The following is a 20851-nucleotide window of genomic DNA, read 5'->3' as shown; positions in this document are numbered from 1 at the left end:
TTATTTTTTAAAGTTCTTTTTCCACCCAACCCCTGAAGAGGGTTTCTTTTTCTTAATGATTTGAAGCCTTTTATATAGTAAGTGAATTAATCCTTTGTGGGATTGTCCCAAGTTTGCTTATTTTTTAAATTAATTATTAATTATTATTATTTTTTGAGACAGGGTCTCAGTCTTCTAGGCTGGAGTACAGTGGCATGATCTTGGCTCACTGCATCCTTGACCTCCCAGGCTGAAGTGATCCTCCCGCCTCAATCCCCCAAGTGGCTGGGCCTACAGGCGTGTGCCACCATGCCCAGCTAATTTGTATATTTTTTTTTGTAGAGACGGGTTTCGCCATGTTGTCCAGGCTGATCTGGAACTCCTGAGCTCCAGCAATCTACCTGCCTCAGCTAGGATTACAGGCGTGAGCCACCGCACCTGGCCTTTTTTTTTTTTTTTTTTTTTTTTGAGATGGCGGTCTCACTCTGTTGCCCAGGCTGGAGTGCAGTGGTGTGATCCTGGCTAACTGCAACCTCCACCTCCCAGGCTTAAGCCATCCTCCCATCTCAGCCTCCCAAGTAGCTGGGACTATAGGCACATACCACTATGCCCAGCTAATTTTTGTATTTTTGGTAGAGATTGGGTTTCACCATGTTGCTCAGGCTCATCTCAAACTCCTGAGCTCAAGCTGTCTACCCACCTCAGCCTCCCAGAGTGCTGGAATTGCAGACGTGAGCCACTACACCTGGCCAGAAATCTTTTCTTTTATAAGAAATCATACATTTTTGAGAGCCCTTATTCCAAACGTGGTATGCTTAGAAGAAGCTCTATTATTTAGTAACAAGCATTTCGTTACATTAGCATTTTACTTCATCACATGCTTAATTTTGCCTCTTGTTCTTTGTCATGCTATCCTAAAGAGAAAGAAGACTCATTGATACTGTTGCCTGAAGACATGGGCCCAAAATGACTGCTGTAGCTCTAAAGACCAATAAATACCATTAGGAAAGAATGAGAAAAGCCCATTTGTGCTTATGTCAGAACATAGAATGTGCTGGGGAAATTTTTACTAGTCATGGATAAAGCCAAGGCAGACATTATGGAACTAGGAGCATATAGGGAGGGGCAACTGAAATGATTGTGGGGGAATGGCTGTTACTGAGGAGAGAAGAAAACCAGTTTTGTCTTTTTGTTTTAATATTTGAAGACTGAAGGCTCTTAGAAGGATCACATTTTGTAAAATTGTGAATGGTATTGATAGGTGACCACAGTCTTAAGAATTCTATAGCAAAGCAACTTGGGAATCTACAAAGTAGATTTTACACAAAATTGAGTGCTGAAGTAAATGTCAGCTGATATATAACTTTTTACTCCAAAGGCAACATAAACTAATTAGAAAAATAAGAGGATAAAAAAAGATGTGGTTATTTGGGAGCTTATCCTCAACATTTGCAAGGGTTAGCATGGGAGTTATCATAAATACCTTTCCCGAGGCTACCTTCTGCTGGCATTAATAATTCAGAAACATAGGTTGAGGATCTCTTTCACCCAGGAGATTTCTTGTTATTTCTGTGTGATTTATTTTTTCGTTCCTTCACTCCTCCAGCTTTTTGGAAGCAATACCCCTTTTTTTTTTTTGAGATGGAGTTTTGCCCTTGTTGCCCAGGCTGGAGCGCAGTGGCGTGATCTCGGTTTATTGCAACCTCTGCCTCCCGGGTTCAAGTGATTCTCCTGCCTCAGCCTCCTGAGTAGCTGGGATTACAGGCATGTGCCACCACGCCCGGCTAATTTTGTATTTTTAGTAGAGGCAGGGTTTCTCCATGTTGGTCAGGCTGGTCTCGAGCTCCTGACCTCAGGTAATCTGCCCACCTCAGCCTCCCAAAGTGCTGGGATTACAGGTGTGAGCCACCGCAGCCGGCCAGTAATACCTTTTTAGAATAGAAAGGCTTTGTTTTACCTTATGTTTTCTTTGGTTCATATCTTCATAACCATAGTGTGTTTCTGTCAATCTTTTATATGTAACTCACTCTACACTGCTGTGACCTTCCCATCCAGTTATCACATGATTTTGCAGAAGAGATTTGGCTTCTACTTAATTTAGACCTTTTTCCTTTGCCCTTCCCCAATAAAGGACAAAGTGATTTTCAGCAGATCAGTTGCCAGATTCTGTGTTGTTTTAATATTAGTATAGTTTTATTGGAAACCTTAAAGGTCTTATTAATGATTATAGTTACAGAACTTTTTTTTTTTTTGAGACGGAGTCTTGCTCTGTTGCCCAGGCCAGAGTGCAGTGGTGTGATCTCGGCTCACTGCAATCTCCGTCTCCTGGGTTCAAGCAATTCTGCCTCAGCCACCCAAATAGCTGGGATTACAGGCACGTGCCACCACGCCCAGCTAATTTTTTTGTATGTTTAGTACAGATGAGGTTTCATCATGTTGGCCAGGCTGGTATCAAACTCCTGATCTCAAATGATCTGCCTGCCTCGGGCTCCCAAAGTGCTGGGACTACAAGCATGAGCCACCACGCCCAGCCTACAGAACTTTTATAATGAATAAAAACTAGAATTCAGTTAGATCTATGTGTTTCCAATTAAGCACTTTAAATGTTTCAGAAACAGTAATCTGAAGTTGTTATATTGGAATCTCATGAGCCTGTTGCCAACTTGTAAAGGACTCACAATTTTCAAAAAATTCTGAAAATGGTACTTTTCTCTACACAGCAACTTACATACTTTTATATTTATTTTGAGAGGGACTAAGATCTGAATACCAAAATGAAACCTGAGCATTTTTCTTTAAAGCCTCAGATTTCTTTTTTTTTTTTTTTTTTTAAGTTGGGATCTTGCTATGTTACCTAGGCTGGTCTTGAATTCCTAGGTTCAAGTGATCCTCCCACTGTAGCCTCCCAAGTAGCTGGGATTATAGGCATGTGCACTGTGCCAGGCTAGCCTTGGTTTTATTGAAAATTTTTATGGCATATGGCATAAGCACATTCTACTTGTTAACATTCATTATATATCCCATAGAGTGCAAAATACTGCGGTGTATAGAAGGCATTATGTACTTGCAACTGTGACTGTAGTAAGAATGCTATTCGAAAAAATAATAATAAATGATTGCTTTCTCCTATAGCCATGTCTGGTGAGAACAGAGAAAATACACTGTTTTATTCTGAAATTCCCAAAACTATCAATAGAGCAGCAGTCTTAATGCTCTCTTGGAAGCCTCTTTTGGATCTTTTTCAGGTAGGATTAAATGTTGTTATTCCTATGATTTGGTGTATGTATTCAGATACTGCATTTATTTAGAGGTTGGGATTTTATATTTGAAGTAGATGTAAATAAAAAAAATTAAGACGTTTTTATGTTTTTGCATGTACGACCCTGAAATTCCATTTAATTCTTGATATTTGAAACTGAGATAATAAAATTCAATTTTTTAAACTACTTTCTCCCTGTTTAACTGCATTTCCCTTCATAAACTTTGTACTTACGTAGTTCTCACATTTTTTAAAGGAGTTGTTCACAGAAAAGAACTGATAAATATTTCCAGAAAGGCTTATTTATATATTTTAATTGATTTTGTATTTCTAAAGCTCAGTAACAGCACTAAAATAAAGGTACAAAGTTCAGTTTTACCTTCTGAATAGTATAATTCCATTTATGTAAAATCAAAGGTTGGGGTTTTATTTCCCCCAATATTTTATCTTTATTTTTTCTTATTAAAAACTATTTAACATATATATATAATAGTTTTTAAACATATATATGTTTATATATATAAACATATATATACATATATGTTTATATATGTATAATATATAAACAGATTCCAGGATTTCAGTGCATATATATGTTTATATGTTTATATATATTTATATATGTTATATATATGTTTATATGTATATATGTTTACATATATATATGTTTAATAAGATGGGGTCTTGCTATGTTGTCCGGGTTAGTCTCAAACTCTCAAACTTCTGGGTTCAAGCAATCTGCCTGCCTCGGCTTCCCACAGTGCTGGGATTACAGGCGTGAGCCACCTCACCTGGCTGATTTTATCTTTAGATAAGAAAGTACATTGTTGAAAATATCCCAAAGATAATGTTTCGGTACAATCGTTTGCTTCTTTAGTTCTCATTATTATTTTTACAGTGAGTATTTATTTATTTATTATTATCATTTTTTTTTGAGACGGAGTTTTGCTCTTCTTGCCCAGGCTGGAGTTCAATGGCGCAGTCTCGGCTCACTACAACCTCCGCCTCCCGGGTTCAAGCGATTCTCCTACCTCAGACTCCCAAGTAGCTGGGATTACAGGCATGCGCCACCACGCCCAGCTAATTTTGTATTTTTAGTAGAGCCACAGTTTCACCGTGTTAGCCAGGATGGTCTCGATCTCCTGACCTCGTGATCTGCCTGCCTCGGCCTCCCAAAGTGCTGGGATTACAGGTGTGAGCCACCGCACCCGGCCTTGGCCGAGTATTTCTTAATTGAATAACATGAATGTGCTGTTTCTCATAGAAATTTAAAAAAAAATAACTTTTATAACAACTAATCTTTTTTTTTTTTTTGAGACACAGTCTTGCTCTGCAACCCAGGCTGGAGCGCAGTGGCGCAATCTTGGCTCACTGTAACTTCTGCCTCCCAGATTCAAGCGATTCTCCTGCCTCAGCCTCCCAAGTAGCTGGGATTACAGGTGCACACCACCATGCCTGGCTAATTTTTGTATTTTCAGTAGAGACGGGGTTTCATCATGTCACCCAGGCTGGTCTCGAACTCTTGGCCTCAAGTGATCCACCGCCTCAGCTTCCCAAAGTGCTGGGATTACAGGTGTGAGCCACTGCACCTGGCCACAACTAATCATTTTCACTCAAACTATTTGTCATGAACATTGCCCTTTACATAGGCATGTGACTTTTCTTTAAAACAAAAAAATTCTTATTCTGAGACCAGTGTCTTTAACTGAAATAATGATAATTTTCTCAGAAAAATTGGCAAAACTGTTTTAAACTTTTATAATGGAAAATTTTAAAGCATACAAAAGTGGAATAACGTGAAATATTTTCAACAAGGATTAAATCTTAGGCATCAGTGTTGATTGTAGCCCTACTAACTTCCCCTCACAACCCCCCACAGCCTACTGCTCAGACTATTTTTTTTTTTTTTGAGACAGAGTCTCACTCTGTCGCCCAGGCTGGAGTGTAGTGGTGCCATCTCAGCTCACTGCAAGCTCCTCCTCCCGGGTTCACACCATTCTCCTGCCTCAGCCTACCTAGTAGCTGGGACTACAGGCTCCCGCCACCATGCCCAGCTAATTTTTTGCATTTTTAGTACGGACGGGATTTCACTGTGTTAGGCAGGATAGTCTCAATCTCCTGACCTCGTGATCTGCCTGCCTCGGCCTCCCAAAGTGCTGGGATTACAGGTGTGAGCCACCGCGCCTGGCCCTGCTCAGACAGTTTTAAAGAAGATACCAGATATGTCATTCCTGAAATATATCAGTATGTATCTCTAAAGTATACAAATTCTTTTTTTAATTGAGACAGCATCTCACTCTGTCACCCAAGTTGGAATACAGTGGTGTGTGATCACAGCTCACTGCAGCTTTAACTTCCTGAGCTCAGGCAATCCTGCCTCAGCCTCCTGAGTAGCTGGGACCACAGGCATATGGCACCATTGCCAGCTAATCTTTTAAATGTTTTGTAGAGACAGGGTCTCACTGTGCTGCCCAGGGTGGTCTCAAACTCCTGAGCTCAAGCGATCCTCCCACCTTGACCTTCCAAAGTGCTAGGATAATAGGTGTGAGCCACCCCACCCAGCATGTTCTACCACAGTTTTTTGTTTTTTTTTTGAGACGGAATCTTGCTCTGTCGCCAGGCTGGAGTGCAGTGGCGCGTTCTCAGCTCACTGCAACCTCCGCCCCCCAGGTTCAAGCGACTCTCCTGCCTCAGCCTCCCGAGTAGCTGGGACTATAGCGTGTGCCACCAGGCCTAGCTAATTTTTGTATTTTTAGTAGAGACAGGGTTTCACCATGTTGGCCAGGATGGTCTCAATCTCTTGACCTTGTAATCCGCCTACCTCAGCCTCCCAAAGTGCTGGAATTACAAGCGTGAGCCGCTGCACCTGGCCCTACCACAATTTTTTTTTTTTTTTTTTGAGATGGAGTTTCACTCTTGTTGCCCAGGCTGGAGTGCAATGGCACGATCTCAGCTCACCGCAACCTCTGCCTCCTGGGTTCAAGGGATTCTCCTGCCTCAGCCTCCCAAGTAGCTGGAATTACAGGCATGCGCCACCACACCCGGATGATTTTGTATTTTTTATTAGAGAAGGGGTTTCTCCATGTTGGTCAGGCCGGTCTTGAACTTCCGACCTCAGGTGATCCTCCCACCTCAGCCTCCCTGAGTGCTGGGATTACAGGCGTGAGCCACTGCACCCGGCCCGCAATTTTTTTTAAAAAGGGCCAGGCACAGTGGCTGATGCCTGTAATCACAGCACTTTGGGAAGCCAAGGAGGGTGGATCACTTGAGGCCAGGAGTTCGAGACCAGCCTGACCAACATGGTGAAACCCCATCTCTACTAAAAAAATACAGAAAAGGCCAGGTGCGGTCGCTTATGCCTGTAATCTCAGCACTTTGGGAGGCTGAGGCGGGTGGATCACTTGAAGTCAGGAGTTCAAGACCACTCTGGCCAATATGGTGAAACCCCGTCTCTACTAAAAATATAAAAAAAAAAGCCAGGCATGATGGCGGGTGCCTGTAATCCTAGCTACTCGGGAGGCTGAGGTGGGAGAATCGATTGAACCCGGGAGGCAGAGGTTGCAGTGAGCTTAAATCGTGCCACTGCACTCCACCCTGAGTGACAGAGCAAGACTTCATCTCAAAAAATAATAATAAATAAATAAAAATTAGTCAGGTAGGGCAGTGGGGGGGCAGCGCCTGTAATCCCAGCTACTTGTGAGGCTGAGGCAGGAGAATCGCATGAGCCAGGGAGGCAGAGGTTGCAGTGAGCTGAGATGGCACCTCTGCACTCCAGCTAGGGTGACCAAGGGAGACTCTGTCTCAAAAAAAAAAAAAAGAAAAAGAAAAAAGTAATCAACAATAAAGAAATACTTCAGGCTGGGCACGGTGGCTCACGCCTGTAATCCCAGCACTTTGGGAGGCTGAGGCTGGTGGATCACCTGAGATCAGGAGTTTGAGACCAGCCTCATCAACATGGAGAAACCCCGTCTCTACTAAAAATACAAAATTAGCCAAGCATGGTGGTGCATGCCTGTAATCCCAGATACTTGGAGGCTGAGACAGGAGAATCTCTTGAACCCGGGAGGCAGAGGTTGCGGTGAGCCGAGATCGCGCCATTGCACTACAGCCTGGGCAACAGAGCAAGGCTCCATCTCAAAAAAAAAAAAATAATAATAATTAATGGTGTTTCAAGATTGTTTTGGGTATTCTGTGTCTCTTGCAATTCTGTATGAATATTACTAGGGTCAGCTTGTCTATATCTGGAAAAAAGGCATTTGGAATTTTGATACGCATTTACTCTGTCTTCCAATCCATGCATACGTGATGTCTTTCTATTTATTTAGATCTTTACTTTCTTTGAACAGTGTTTTACAGTTTCCCATATACACGTCTTGCTCTTCTTTGGTTAAATTTACTACTAAGTATTTTTGTTTTCTTTTTTTATTTTAATGTCAGTCAAATGTAGCAGTTAGGGGTTGTATACCAACTTTAGTGACACTAATGTTAATAAGTTCCGATAACCCACTACTATTGGGTCAGCCTATTTTTTAAATAACATTTTAAGTAGAATTTTATTTTATTTTATTTTATTTTATTTTTGAGACACTTTCTTGCTCTGTTGCCCAGGCTGGAGTGCAGTGGCGTGATCTTGGCTCACTGCAACCTCCGCCTCCCAGGTTCAAGCAATTCTCCTGCCTCAGCCTTCTGAGTAGCCGGGACTACAGATGCGCACCAGCATGCTCGGCTAATTTTTGTATTTTTAGTAGAGGCGAGGTTTCACTGTGTTGGCCAGGCTGGATTTGAAGTCCTGACCACGGGTGATCCACCTGCCTTGACCTCCTAAAGTACTGGGATTACAGGCATGAGCCACCACGCCCAGCCACAAACTTTCTTTGAGAGACATTATAGCAAATATGTTTTAAGTAGGAAAAGAAAACCACAGAGATTCTGCTCTGAAGTTTTTTTTTTTTCCATTTAGCAAATATCCTGAAAAAGTGAAAAACAATACCATAGTTAAATAAGTAACAGACAGTAACTCCTATAAATAATTTAGGACATAAATGAAAGAAATCACTTCTTTCATGAGGGCCAGGCTTGGTGGCTCACACCTGTAATCCCAATGCTGGGAGGCGGAGGTGGGCAGATCATTGAGGCCAGGAGTTTGAGACCAGCCTGGCCAACATGGCGAAACTCCATTTCTACTAAAAATACAAAATATTAGCTGGGCATGGTGGCACAAGTGTGTAATCCCACCTACTCAGGAGGCTGAGGCACGAGAATCACCTGAATCCAGGAGGCAGAGGTTGTAGTGAGCTGAGATCACGCCACGGCACTCCAGCCTGGGCAACAGAGTGAGAGTTTTGTCTCAAAGAAAGAAAGAAAGAAATCACTGTGAAATAGTGAATTGGAAAACTTTGCTAGCTGAGAATTCAAGCAAGGTTTTGGGGTATAAGTAAACTGGGATAGGTAGAAAGAAAAACATTCTTCCAAGAGTCCAGGGAAGAGGGGTAGAACAGACAAAGACCAGGAGACAGAAAACCACTCATTGAGTTTTATTCAGATCAGTGATGTGACCAGCTTGACCTCTAAGGTTTTATTAAGAGGAGTATTGCTAGTGTAGTGGAAAGGTTTTAATAACAGCTGACAAATTTGAGAGCTTATTCTGTGTCAGTCATTGTACTAAACATTGTACATATTTTATCTAAATTTTCACAAAGCTGATATAGATGATTTATTACTATTTTGAAAATGAAGAAAATTACTTTTGAATAAATTAAGCTACTTTCTCAAGGTTAGACTTCTAGTTAAGGGTCAAAGCTTGGATTCAAACCACTTGACTTAGAAGTCTGTGCTCTTAATTGCATGCTGGGTACTAAATTATAGTTAAGTTGTAGAAAGTCTTGAATGCCAACATGATTGGACTTTATTCTTGTTCTCTAATGTATACAGTAATCATCTAAAGACTCTTTACTAGGAAATCTTTCAGCAGACTTCCTAAAATTAATCTGCTTAAAGTTGCCAGCAAATTTTGGGGTCACTTAACATGTAGACTGTGCTCAGTGAATTAGAAGGCTGAAAAAAAAAATGTAGAGTCGCCAGGCGCGGTCGTAATCCCAGCACTTTGGGAGGCCGAGGCAGGCGGATCACGAGGTCAGGAGATGGAGACCATCCTGGCTAACACGGTGAAACCCCGTCTCTACTAAAAACACAAAAAATTAGCCGGGCGTGGTTGCGGGCGCCTGTAGTCCCAGCTACTAGGAAGGCTGAGGCAGGAGAATGGCGTGAACCCGGGAGGCGGAGCTTGCAGTGAGCCAAGATCGCTCCACTGCACTCCAGCCTGGGTGACAGAGTGAAACTCTGTCTCAAAAAAAAAAAAAGAGTCAATAATGTTGGAGATTCTAGGATTTCAGTGCTAAAAGCAAAAGATGGTTTTTCAGAAGACTGGAATAGGTGACTTTCCTTTCACATTAGGCAACACTGGACTATGGAATGTATTCTCGAGAAGAAGAACTATTAAGAGAAAGAAAACGCATTGGAACAGTCGGAATTGCTTCTTACGATTATCACCAAGGAAGTGGAACATTTCTGTTTCAAGCTGGTAGTGGAATTTATCACGTAAAAGATGGAGGGCCACAAGGATTTACGGTAAGTTGGAGTTGCTAGTGGTTAAATCTGGTTTGGGTCCAAAAGGTTATTTGTACCCAAATCAGAAAGGTAATTAATAAACAAACCAGCAACTTCAGTTTACCCACCAACAAAGAAATTTAATAGCAATGAAAACAAGAAACATGGAGATTGGTTTCCAATTTTAAGAGCGATTTTTTTTTTTTGAGACAGAATTTCACTGTTGTTGCCCAGGCTAGAGTGCAATGGTGCCATCTTGGCTCACTGCAACCTCTGCCTCCTGGGTTCAAGTGATTCTCCTGCCTCAGCCTCCCAAGTAGCTGGGACTACAGGCATGCGCCACCACCCCTGGCTAATTTTGTATTTTTAGTAGCGATGGGGTATCTCCATGTTGGTCAGGCTGGTCTTGAACTCCTGACCTCAGGTTATCTGCCCATCTCGGCCTCCCAAAGTGCTAGGATTACAGGCATGAGCCACCGCGCCCAGCCTTAGGAGCTAATTTTTTTACCGGCTCAGGCAACAGAGAGAGACCCTGTCTCTACAAAAAAAAATTTAAAAAAACTTAGCTGGGCATGGTGGTGCACACCTTTAATCCCAGATACTCAGGAGTCTGAGGTGGGAGGATCACTTGAACCTGGAGGTCAAGCTGCAGTGAACTGTGATTGTGCCACTGCACTCCAGCCTAGATGACAGACCAAAATCTTATCTCAAAACAAAAGAGTTAATAATCTTTCTAGTTACATTAAGATACCATTTTTAGGTCAGACATGGTGGCTCACGCCCATAATTCCAGCACTTTGGGAGGCCCATGTGGGCAGATCATTTGAGCCTAAGAGTTCCAGACCAGCGTGGGGAAACATGGCGAAACCCTATCTCTACAAAAAATGCAAAAATTAGCCAGGCAAGGTAGCATGCGCCTGTAGTCCCAGCTACTCAGGAAACTGAGGTGGGAGGATCATTTGAGCCTGGGAGGCGGAGGTTGTAGTGCACCGAGATTGTGCTGCTGCACTTTAGCGTGGATGACAGAGCAAGACCCTGTCTTAAAAAAAAAACATACAAATTTTAAAGTAGTAAAAATACTTGCTGTATAGAAAGATAGAGTAGGCCATGCATGGTGGCTCACGCCTGTAATCCCAGCACTTTGGGAGGCTGAGGTGGGCAGATCACTTGAGATCAGGAGTTTGAGATCAGCCTGGCCAACATGGTGAAACCCTGTCTCTACTAAAAATACAAAAATTAGGCAGGCGCACCTGTAGTCCTAGCTACTCGGGAGGCTGAAGCACGAGAATTGCTTGAATCTGGGAGTTGGATGGAGGTTGCAGTGAGCTGAGATCGCTCCACTGTCCTCCACCCTGGGCGACAGAGTGAGACTAAGAGAGAGAAAAAAAAAAAAAAAGGAAAGGTAAAGGGCATCAATTCCCACTTCCTGTGTAAGCACTGAGGGAGGTTTTGGAAGATCATTATCAAAAGGCAATTTTTTGTTTCCCTTGAAAGCTAATTCATCTTAATAAATTTATATATATATATATATACACACACACACACACACACACACACACACACACACTTTTTTTTGGGGGGGGGAGACAAAGTCTTGCTCTGTCATCCAGGCTGGAGTGCAGTGGCAAGATCATGGCTCACTGCAGCCTCAAACTCCTGGGCTCAAGCAATCCTCCCACCTCAGCCTCCTGAGTAGCTGGGACTACAGATATGTGCCACCACACCCAATCACTAATTTTAAAAATTTTTTTTAGAGGTGAGGGTCCCACTAGATTGCCCCAGCTTGTCTTGGACTTTAGGCTCAAGTGATCCTCTTGCCTTAGCCTCTTAAGTGGCTTATGTTTGGTTTTATCCTAGGCAATTCATTATGAGCTTTAGGAACTCTTCTTTTGAGAATTGTGATGATCCTGGCTTCTATTACATTTTTATGAGCAAACTATTTTATATTGGTAAAAATAATTTTAAAATATTTAATAAAATATTGAGTGAATAAGTGTTTAATAACAATGTTTAATGAACAGTAATTACTCTCTTAAACAAGTTGGGCAACAAAATTTATGAAGAAGTGTTTTATTGTCTTTATGTCCTTTATGTCCTCTCCTGTTACCCTTAGCTTTTTCATTTGAAGTTAAAAAAAATTCCTTTCTGGTAAGTTAAGGCAATAGAAAGTATATTTTTCTGGGAAGCAATTATCATTGTTGACTTTTTTTTTTTTTTTTCCTTATACTGAGTCTCACTCTGTCACCCAGGTTGGAGTGCAGTGGCACGATCTTGGCTCACTGCAACATCCACGTCCCAGGTTCAAGCGATTCTCCTGCCTCAGCCTCCCAAGTAGTTGGGACTACAGGTGCCCACCACTCCGCCCAGCTAATTTTTGTATTTTTGGTAGAGATGGGGTTTCACTATGTTGGTCAGGCTGGTCCCGAACTCCTGACTTCAGGTGATCTGCCCGCCTTGGCCTCCCGAAGTGCTGGGATTACAGGCGTTAAGTCACCACACCCGGCCTCATTGTTGACATTTTACCTAGAAATATCTTATAGGAAGGGTGCTGGAACATGTATGTGTCAGCCTAATACTTACCTTAAAATGTTGTTTACTTTTCTAGCAACAACCTTTAAGGCCCAATCTAGTGGAAACTAGTTGTCCCAACATACGGATGGATCCAAAATTATGCCCTGCTGATCCAGACTGGATTGCTTTTATACATAGCAACGATATTTGGATATCTAACATCGTAACCAGAGAAGAAAGGAGACTCACTTATGTGCACAATGGTAAGGCATAGTTCTTCAGATTTACTTTTCTGAACAGTATTTTTTGAAGTATAATTTGCTGCTTGCATTTTGAAATTAGATTACCACGTTGGGTGATCTTTATATTTGAAATTCAAGTCTTTAAAATTTTTAAAAAATGGAGAAAAGTACAGAGGATAACTTGTATGTACCACATGTATAATATTCATTTTAATGTTTTAATGTTCATTTTCAAACAGTGAAACAAAAGAACCTCTGACATGATTGTTCTTTTAGCTTGCTAAGACTGCCAGAATTTTCCCAAAACTGTTCTTATTAAAATAAAATTTTAGGCTAGGCATGGTGGCTCATGCCTGTAATCCTAGCACTCTGGGAGGCTGAGGCAGGCAGATTGTTTGAGCCCAGAAGTTCAAGATCAGGATGGGCAACATGGTGACACCTCGTTTGACAAAAAAATACAAAAAATTAGCTGAGCGTAGTGGCATGTGTAGTCCCAACTACCTGGGAGATTGAGGTAGGAGGATCACCTGATCCAGGAGGTCAAGGCTATGGTGAGCCATTGCGCTCCAACCTGGGTGACAAAGTGAGACTCTGTTTCAAAATTAAATAAATAAATAAATACATTTTTAAAAATTAGTTTTGTTTTTGAGAAAGAGATAGAAAAACCAATTACACACTCTAAGAAACTACTTGAGGCCAGGCGTGGTGGCTCATGCCTGTAGTCCCAGCACTTTGGGAGGCCAAGGCAGGTGGATCACCTGAGGTCAGGAGTTCTAGACTAGTCTGGCCAACATGATGAAACCCTGTCTCTATTAAAAATACAAAAATTAGCTGGAATGGTGGTGCACACCTGTAATTCCCAGCTACTAGGGAGGTTGAGGTGGGAGAATTGCTTGAACCTGGGAGGTGGAGGTTGCAGTTAGCTGAGACTGCGCCACTGCACTCCAGCCTGGGCAAGAGAGCAAGACCCTGTCTCAAAAAAATAAAACTACTTGAGACTGAGGCGGGTAGATCACTTGAGCCTGGACAACATAGTAAGACCTTGTCTCTACCAAAAAAAAAAAAAAATAGCTGGATGTGGTGGCACATGCCTGTAGTCCCAGCTACTTAGGAGACTGAGAGAGGAGGATCACTCAAGCCTAGGAGGTCGAGGCTAAAGTGAAACGTGATTGCGCCACTGCACTGCACCCTGGGTGACAGAGTGAGACCCTGTCTCAAAAAAAAAAATTATCTTTCAGTTTTGGAGAGCCTACTTAGTTATTGTCATAATAGAAAAAATAGAACTTTATAGAACTATGTATATTGTGGGAATATTTAATTAAGTTTTATTGAAGTGGCTATGATAATACTAAGCACTATTCAAAGCACAGAGAGATGTGAATGGTTTCCTCTAAAGGTTTCATACAAATGAAAGATGGGAGATAGTGTATTGCTTTTTCTTTGAACACGTGAACCAGAGTTTAAGTACCATAATGAAGATGATGACTGAAAATTCTTTTGTCTAACTTTTTCTTAATCTTATGTTCACAAAGCTGATTTACTGTCATCTTTCTTAATCATTATCCCCTCATCATCATCAATCATTAGTTAAAATTAATTACAGGCCAGGCGCCATGGTTCATGCCTGTAATCCTAGCACTTTGGAAGGCCGAGGCGGGCAGATCACGAGGTCAAGAGATCGAGACCATCCTGGCTAACACAGTGAAACCCTGTCTCTACTAAAACTACAAAAAATTAGCCGGGCGTGGTGGCGGGTGCCTGTAGTCCCAGCTACTAAGGCCAAGGCAGGAGAATGATGTGAACCCAGGAGGCGGAGCTTCCAGTGAGCTGAGATCACGCCACTGCATTCCAGCCTGGGCGACAAAGGGACACTCCGTCTAAAAAAAAAAAAGAAAAAAGAAAGAAAGTCATTGTTAACAGATATGTTACACGTTGGAAAACAAAATGATACATATTCTCTCAAGTTTGTTTTTTTGTTCTTTTTTGTTGTTGTTTGTTTTTGAGACAGAGTCTCACTGTGTCACCCAGGCTGGAGTGCAGTGGTGTGATCTCTGCTCACTGCAACCTTCGCCTCTCGGGTTCAGGTGATTCCCCTGCCTCAGCCTCCCGAGTAGCTGGGATTACCGGCTAATTTTTTTGTATTTTTAGTAGAGACGGGGTTTCACCATGTTGGCCAGGGTGTTCTCAATCTTCTGACCTCGTGATACACCCACCTCGGCCTCCCAAAGTGCTGGGATTACAGGCACGAGCCACCGTGCTCAGCCTGTTTGTTTGTTTTTTGCAACAAAGTCTCGCTCTATTGCCCAGGCTGGAGTGCAGTGGGCTATCTCAGCTCACTGTAACCTCTGCCTCCTGCGTTCAAGTGATTCTCATCCCTCAGCCTCCTGAGTAGCTGGGATTACAGGTGCACACCACCACACCTGGTTAATTTTTGTATTTTTAGTAGGGACGGGGTTTCACCATGTTGACCAGGCTGGTGTTGAACTCCTGACCTCACGTGATCCGTCCACCTCTGCCTCCCAAAGTGCTGAGAACAGGCGTGAGCCACAGCACCTGGCCAGACATAGGGTTTTATAAGAGCACCAATGTGGGACAGTGGTCAGGGAAGGCTTTCCAGAAAAGATGACACCTAAACTGATCCTAAGTAATGTCTATATATTATCCAGTACACTCCTGACAAGGGGACTACATGAGAAAGGTCTTGATGCAAAAGACATCATGGTGTTTGTGAGGAGTTAGAAGCAGTGTGAAGGTTCTGAAGCATAAGTTCTGAGTCAAGAAGTAGCAAAAGATTGGCAGATAAGGGCCAGGACAAGGGTAGACCATATCTTCTGTAAATGAACATGGACTTTATCATGATATGAGGGTCCATGGAAAAGTTTTTAACAGTTGAGTGGTGTGATCATCATAATCATATTGTCGATAAGTTGTTCTGGATACTTTGTGGAGGTTAAATTTGAGAAGCATGGGTAGAGACAGGAACACCAAAGCTTGACTGTTGCAGTTATCCAAGTTATATGGCCTAAATCTAGAGCATAGGATAGAGAAAAGGGGATGGAGTAAGGAAAATCTTAAGTTAAAAGTATAGATTTTGGTGTTTAATGGGTCTCCCTTTGAAGTCAGGAAATCAGAACAGCTGTTCTACTACCAATGGCAGTAGAAAGATTAGGTTGGTAGTTAGTAAATCTGTTTTGGAAATCCTAGCCATTTTTTCATGCCCTTTTTTTTTTTTTTTTTTTTTTTCAATTTTTTTGAGACAGGGTCTCCTATTGGCTCACTGCAGTCTTCACGGGGCTGCAGCAATCCTCCCACCTCAGCACCCCTGAATAGCTGAGACAACAGGTGTGTGCCACCACGCCTACCTAATTTTTAATTTTTTTTGTAGAGATGAGGTCTCCCAGCACTTTGGGAGGCCAAGGTGGGAAGAGCTCTTGAGCCCAGGAGTTCAAGACCAGCCTGGGCAATGTAGGGAGACCCTGTCTCTACAAAAAAATAAAAAATAATAAAAATTACCCAGACATGGTGTCATGCACCCGTTTCTCAGTTACTCTGGGAGCCGAGGTGGGAGGATCACTTGAGCATGGATAGTCAGGCTCTGTTGCACCACTGCACTCCAGCCTTGGAGTGACTGTATTTGCACCACTGCACTCCAGCCTTGGAGTGAGCTATAATTGCACCACTGCACTCCCGCCTTGGTGGCAGATGAAAGAGAGAGACCCTGTCTCTAAAAAAAAAAAAAAAAAAAAAAAAGAATATAGAACCGGTTTGAATTTCAAGCCTACCATTTATTAACTGTGTGGCCTTGAGCAGGTTATTTAACCATCTCTTAGTTTCCACATCTGTAAAAACAGATATTAATTAATAGCACATCAACATAGGGTTGTTAGGAGGCTTTAATGAGTTAATATCTATGAAGTATTTAGGATAGTGCCTGAAACATAGTAAGTGTTGTGTAAGTATGTGCTTAGATAGAAAGTAGGTAGGGAGTTAATGTCATCAGCTTATTCCACTTACTCACAATAGGTTTCTAAGTGAAAGTCCACTTGAGATGGATTTGGTCTATCAGTATGTACATGTGTTTATTCTTTGCCTGGTGATAGAGGAATTTAAAAGTAATAAAATCCTAGCTTCTGCTCTCAAATGACTTACTGAGACAATGAGATGATACTATTTATTCATTTAATAAATAATAATGGAAGTCTATAATAAACAGTAGGAAGATACAAATGGGGGTTACTTATCTTCATAGTCTTGGCTCTATAATTAATTCCAGAATTCAAAACACTTTGAAAACTGAGCTTAGTTTTCATTAGGTTGTTACTAAAATTCATTTGGCAGTAACACCTGACCTGAAGTGACCTGAGGATATTGATAAACTTAATATGCTTATCTGTGTAGTGTGCCTATTCATAAGTTTACTGCAGGAATATTGGTGTATATGATTGCAAGGTATTTGGTTACCCTGCTGGAGATATTACATAATGTATTATGGTAGATGTACAATATATGAAAAATCTTGGCCGGGCACGGTGGCTCACGCCTGTAATCCCAGCACTTTCGGAGGCCGAGGCGGGCAGATCACCTGAGGTCGGGAGTTCAAGACCAGCCTGACCAACATGGAGAAACCCTGTCTCTACTAAAAATACAAAATTAGCCGGGGTGGTGGCACACGCCTGTAATCCCAGCTACTCAGGAGGCTTAGGCAGGAGAATCGCTTGAACCCAGGAAGTGGAGGTTGCGGTGAGCCGAGATGGAGCTATTTGCACTCCAGCCTGGGCAACAAGAGCAAAACTCCGTCTAAAAAAGAGAGAGAAAGAAAGAAAGAAAACAGAAAAGGAAAGAAAAGAAAGAAAAGAGCTCTCCCAAATTCTGAATTCCAAATATTTCTTTTTGGATTCAAACTTTTTGGATAAAAAAATCATTGGTTTGCACTGTACATTATGTCAGACTATATAGAAAATATAAATAAGCAAAAATAATAAAACTTGCTGGTAAAATTAAAATCAGGCCAGGTGCAGTGGCTCACACCTGTAATCCTAGCACTTTGGGGGGCCAAGGTGAGAGGATTACTTGAGCTCAGGGGTTTGAGACCAGTCTGGGAAACATAATGAGACCTCATCTCTACAAAAATTTTTTAAAAAATTAGCTGGGCTTAGTGACATATGCCTGTGTCCCAGCTACTTGGGAGGCTGAGACAGGAGGATTGCTTGAGCCCAGGAGATGAAGGCTGCAGTGACCCGAGATCTCACCCCTGCGCTCTACCCTTGGTGACAGAGCAAGACCCTGTCTCAAAAATAAAATAAAAATTAAAGTCACTATGAGATATGTAATGCCTACTAGACTGGCTACAGTGAGAAATATTGAGAACACCAAATGTTGGAGAAGAACTTTCATACTTTGATAGTAAGAATATAAAATAATAGAAATACTTTGGATAACTGTTTGGCACTTTCTTATGAAGTTAAACACACACTTACCACACTAACCAGCCATATTACTCGTAGGTATTTACTTAGAAATAAAAACACATGTTCTCAAAAATTCCCTTTTTTTTCTTTTTTGAGACATGGTCTCACTCTGTCACCCAGGCTGGAGTGCAGTGGCATGATCTCGGCTCACTGCATCCTCCTTCTCCCAGACTCAAGTGATTCTCCTACCTCAGCCTCCCGAGTAACTGGGACCATAGGCACCTGCCATCACACCTGGCTAAATTTTGTATTTTTTGTAGAGGCGGGGTTTCACTATGTTGCCAAGGCTGGTCTCAAACTCCTGAGCTCAAGCAGTCTGCCCTCCTCAGCCTCCCAAAGTGTTGGGATTACAGGCGTGAGCCACTGCGCCTGGCCCACAAAAATTCTTACACAGTAATTATGTGGCCGGGCGCGGTGGCTCACGCCTGTAATCCCAGCACTTTGGGAGGCCGAGGTGGGTGGACCACGAGGTCAGGAGATCAAGACCATTCTGGCTAACACAGTGAAACCCCGTCTCTACTAAAAATACAAAAAATTAGCCGGGCATCGTGGCGGGCACCTGTAGTCCCAGCTACTTGGGAGGCTGAGGCAGGAGAATGGTGTGAACCCGGGAGGCGGAGCTTGCAGTGAGCCGAGATCGCGCCACTGCACTCCAGTTTGGGCAACAGAGCGAGACTCCGTCTCAAAAAAAAAAAAATGTTCATAGCATCTTTAGTCATAATAGCCAGAAACTGGAAACAGACAAGATATCCATTAACAGATAAAAGAACTATGGTATGCAATGGAATACAACTCAGCAGTAAACAGCAACTAACTACTGACACATGTAACAATGTTGAAACTCAAAAGAAGCCAAACAAATATATACATACTGTATGATTTCATTTACATGAACTTCTAGAATATGCAAACCTGACCTCTGGTGATAGAAATCAGATCAGTGATTGTTTCTGGGTTGGGACTGGGCCTTGACCGGGAAGGAGCATGAGTACTGGAAGTGTAAGTGGCGATAGGGATGTGGTCATACAGGTATATGTATTTTTCAAAAATAAACAGTACATTTAAGAATTTGTAAATTATAAAGCAATTTTTAAATCCTACTCAAAATCTCACTACTTGGAGATAACCATATTTCAGTTTATATCAGCACTTTTTAAAAATGCATTTTTATAAATGGAATCACAGTATAAATGCTATTCAATAATCTGATTTATTTTATTCAAGTATATTGTAAACATTTCCTCATGACACAAAATCTTTTTTTTTTTTTTGAGACGGAGTCTTGTTCTGTCACCCAGGCTGGAGGGCAGTGGTGGTGTGATCTTGGCTCACTGCAACCTCCACCTCCCGGGTTCAAGCGATTCTCCTGCCTCAGACTCCCGAGTAGCTGAGAGTACAGGCGCGTGGCACCATGCCTGGCTAATTTTTTTTTTTTTTTTTTTTGAGACGGAGTCTTTGCTCTGTCTCCCAGGTTGGAGTGCAGTGGCGCGATCTCGGCTCACTGCAAGCTCCGCCTCCTGGGTTCACGCCATTCTCCTGCCTCAGCCTCCCAAGTAGCTGGGACTACAGGCGTCCGCCAACACGCCCGGCTAATTTTTTGTATTTTTAGTAGAAACGGGGTTTCACCGTGTTAGCCAAGATGGTCTCGATCTCCTGACCTCGTGATCCGCCCGTCTCGGCCTCCCAAAGTGCTAGGATTACAGGCGTGAGCCACCGCGCCCGGCCGCTAATTTTTGTATTTTTAGTAGAGACAGAGTTTCACCATATTGGCCAGGCTGGTTTCAAACTCCTGACCTTGTGATCTGTCCTCCTCAGCCTCCCAAAGTGCTGGGATTACAGGCATGAGCCACCACGCCTGGCCTCAAAATCTTACATAATTATGGCTTTGTGGTTTTCTTTTAAAACAAGAGTCCCCTTCAAACTATTTGCTGGAAACCTAAGTGTAAAACAGCTGAAAGCTGAGCTGCTCCAACTGAATGAGATGAAAGAAGAATGGTCGAATTATATGACCTATAAGATTCACTCTAGGTCTAAAATATACTTCTCTGTGTAAGAGAGTTATATGTCCCCTATACTGTGCTCCTTTTCTTGTAATCTTTTTTCCATGATCCTGCTAATTGGGAAAATAATAACATTTATTTGGAGCATGTACTGTGGTCCAGGCTTTGTTCTAAGTGCTTTATGTGAATTAATTAATTTAATCTTCATATCAACCTCACAAGGTAGCCTTTTCTCATTTACAAATGGGATACTGCAGTGGAATGAGATTGGATGATTTGCCCAAAGTCAGACATGATGGACCCCAGATTTGAACTCAGTCCGTTCAGCTCCACAGTTTACCACTGTACTCCAGCCACCTTTCCAAATAAACTGAATCATTTTGCTTTGTACCTATGAAGAGATAGCTTTCTGTGATAATTTTGCCTTTTATATTTGTCTAGAGCTAGCCAACATGGAAGAAGATGCCAGATCAGCTGGAGTTGCTACCTTTGTTCTCCAAGAAGAATTTGATAGATATTCTGGCTATTGGTGGTGTCCAAAAGCTGAAACAAGTAAGGGGGTTCAAAATAATATATTATGGGTCAATTAAAGTATTGTTAAGATTCAACTGTCATTTAAGTGCACAGATTCTAAATCTTGGATAATAGATTTGAAAGCGGATAATAGATTCCAAAGTGATGATTGATTCATGCCCATAGTTATTTAAAATATGTAGATTAGGCTGGGCACAGTGGCTAACACCTGTAATCCCAGCACTTTGGGAGGCCGAGGCAGGCGGATCACCC

The 20851-nt window shown here is 42.1% G+C and overlaps 1 protein-coding gene across 35 annotated transcripts in view; it reads left to right on the top strand.

Moving 5' to 3' along the window:
* The window catches only part of DPP8 (dipeptidyl peptidase 8), a 75011-nt gene that overhangs the window by 7315 nt on the left and 46845 nt on the right, over nucleotides 1-20851 (top strand). For 25 of the 35 annotated variants that reach the window (XR_010151751.1, XR_010151754.1, XR_010151750.1 and 22 more), the window contains 4 exons: nucleotides 3112-3224; nucleotides 9692-9865; nucleotides 12450-12618; nucleotides 20507-20617. Coding sequence is in view for 30 of the 35 variants with exons in the window: in XM_003952673.6 (XP_003952722.1) it covers nucleotides 3112-3224; nucleotides 9692-9865; nucleotides 12450-12618; nucleotides 20507-20617 (567 nt within the window). In the remaining 5 variants the exon portion in view is untranslated. The remainder of the gene's footprint in view (nucleotides 1-3111; nucleotides 3225-9691; nucleotides 9866-12449; nucleotides 12619-20506; nucleotides 20618-20851) is intronic. The other 10 variants (XM_063795150.1, XM_016928381.4, XM_054667680.2 and 7 more) reach the window with 1 other exon arrangement.

The sequence above is a fragment of the Pan troglodytes genome, chromosome 16, assembly GCF_028858775.2.
Source record: "Pan troglodytes isolate AG18354 chromosome 16, NHGRI_mPanTro3-v2.0_pri, whole genome shotgun sequence".
Taxonomy (NCBI): Eukaryota; Metazoa; Chordata; class Mammalia; order Primates; family Hominidae; genus Pan; species Pan troglodytes.
The sequence above is the reverse complement of the archived record's forward strand: the minus strand, read 5'-3'. Positions and strand labels throughout refer to the sequence as shown.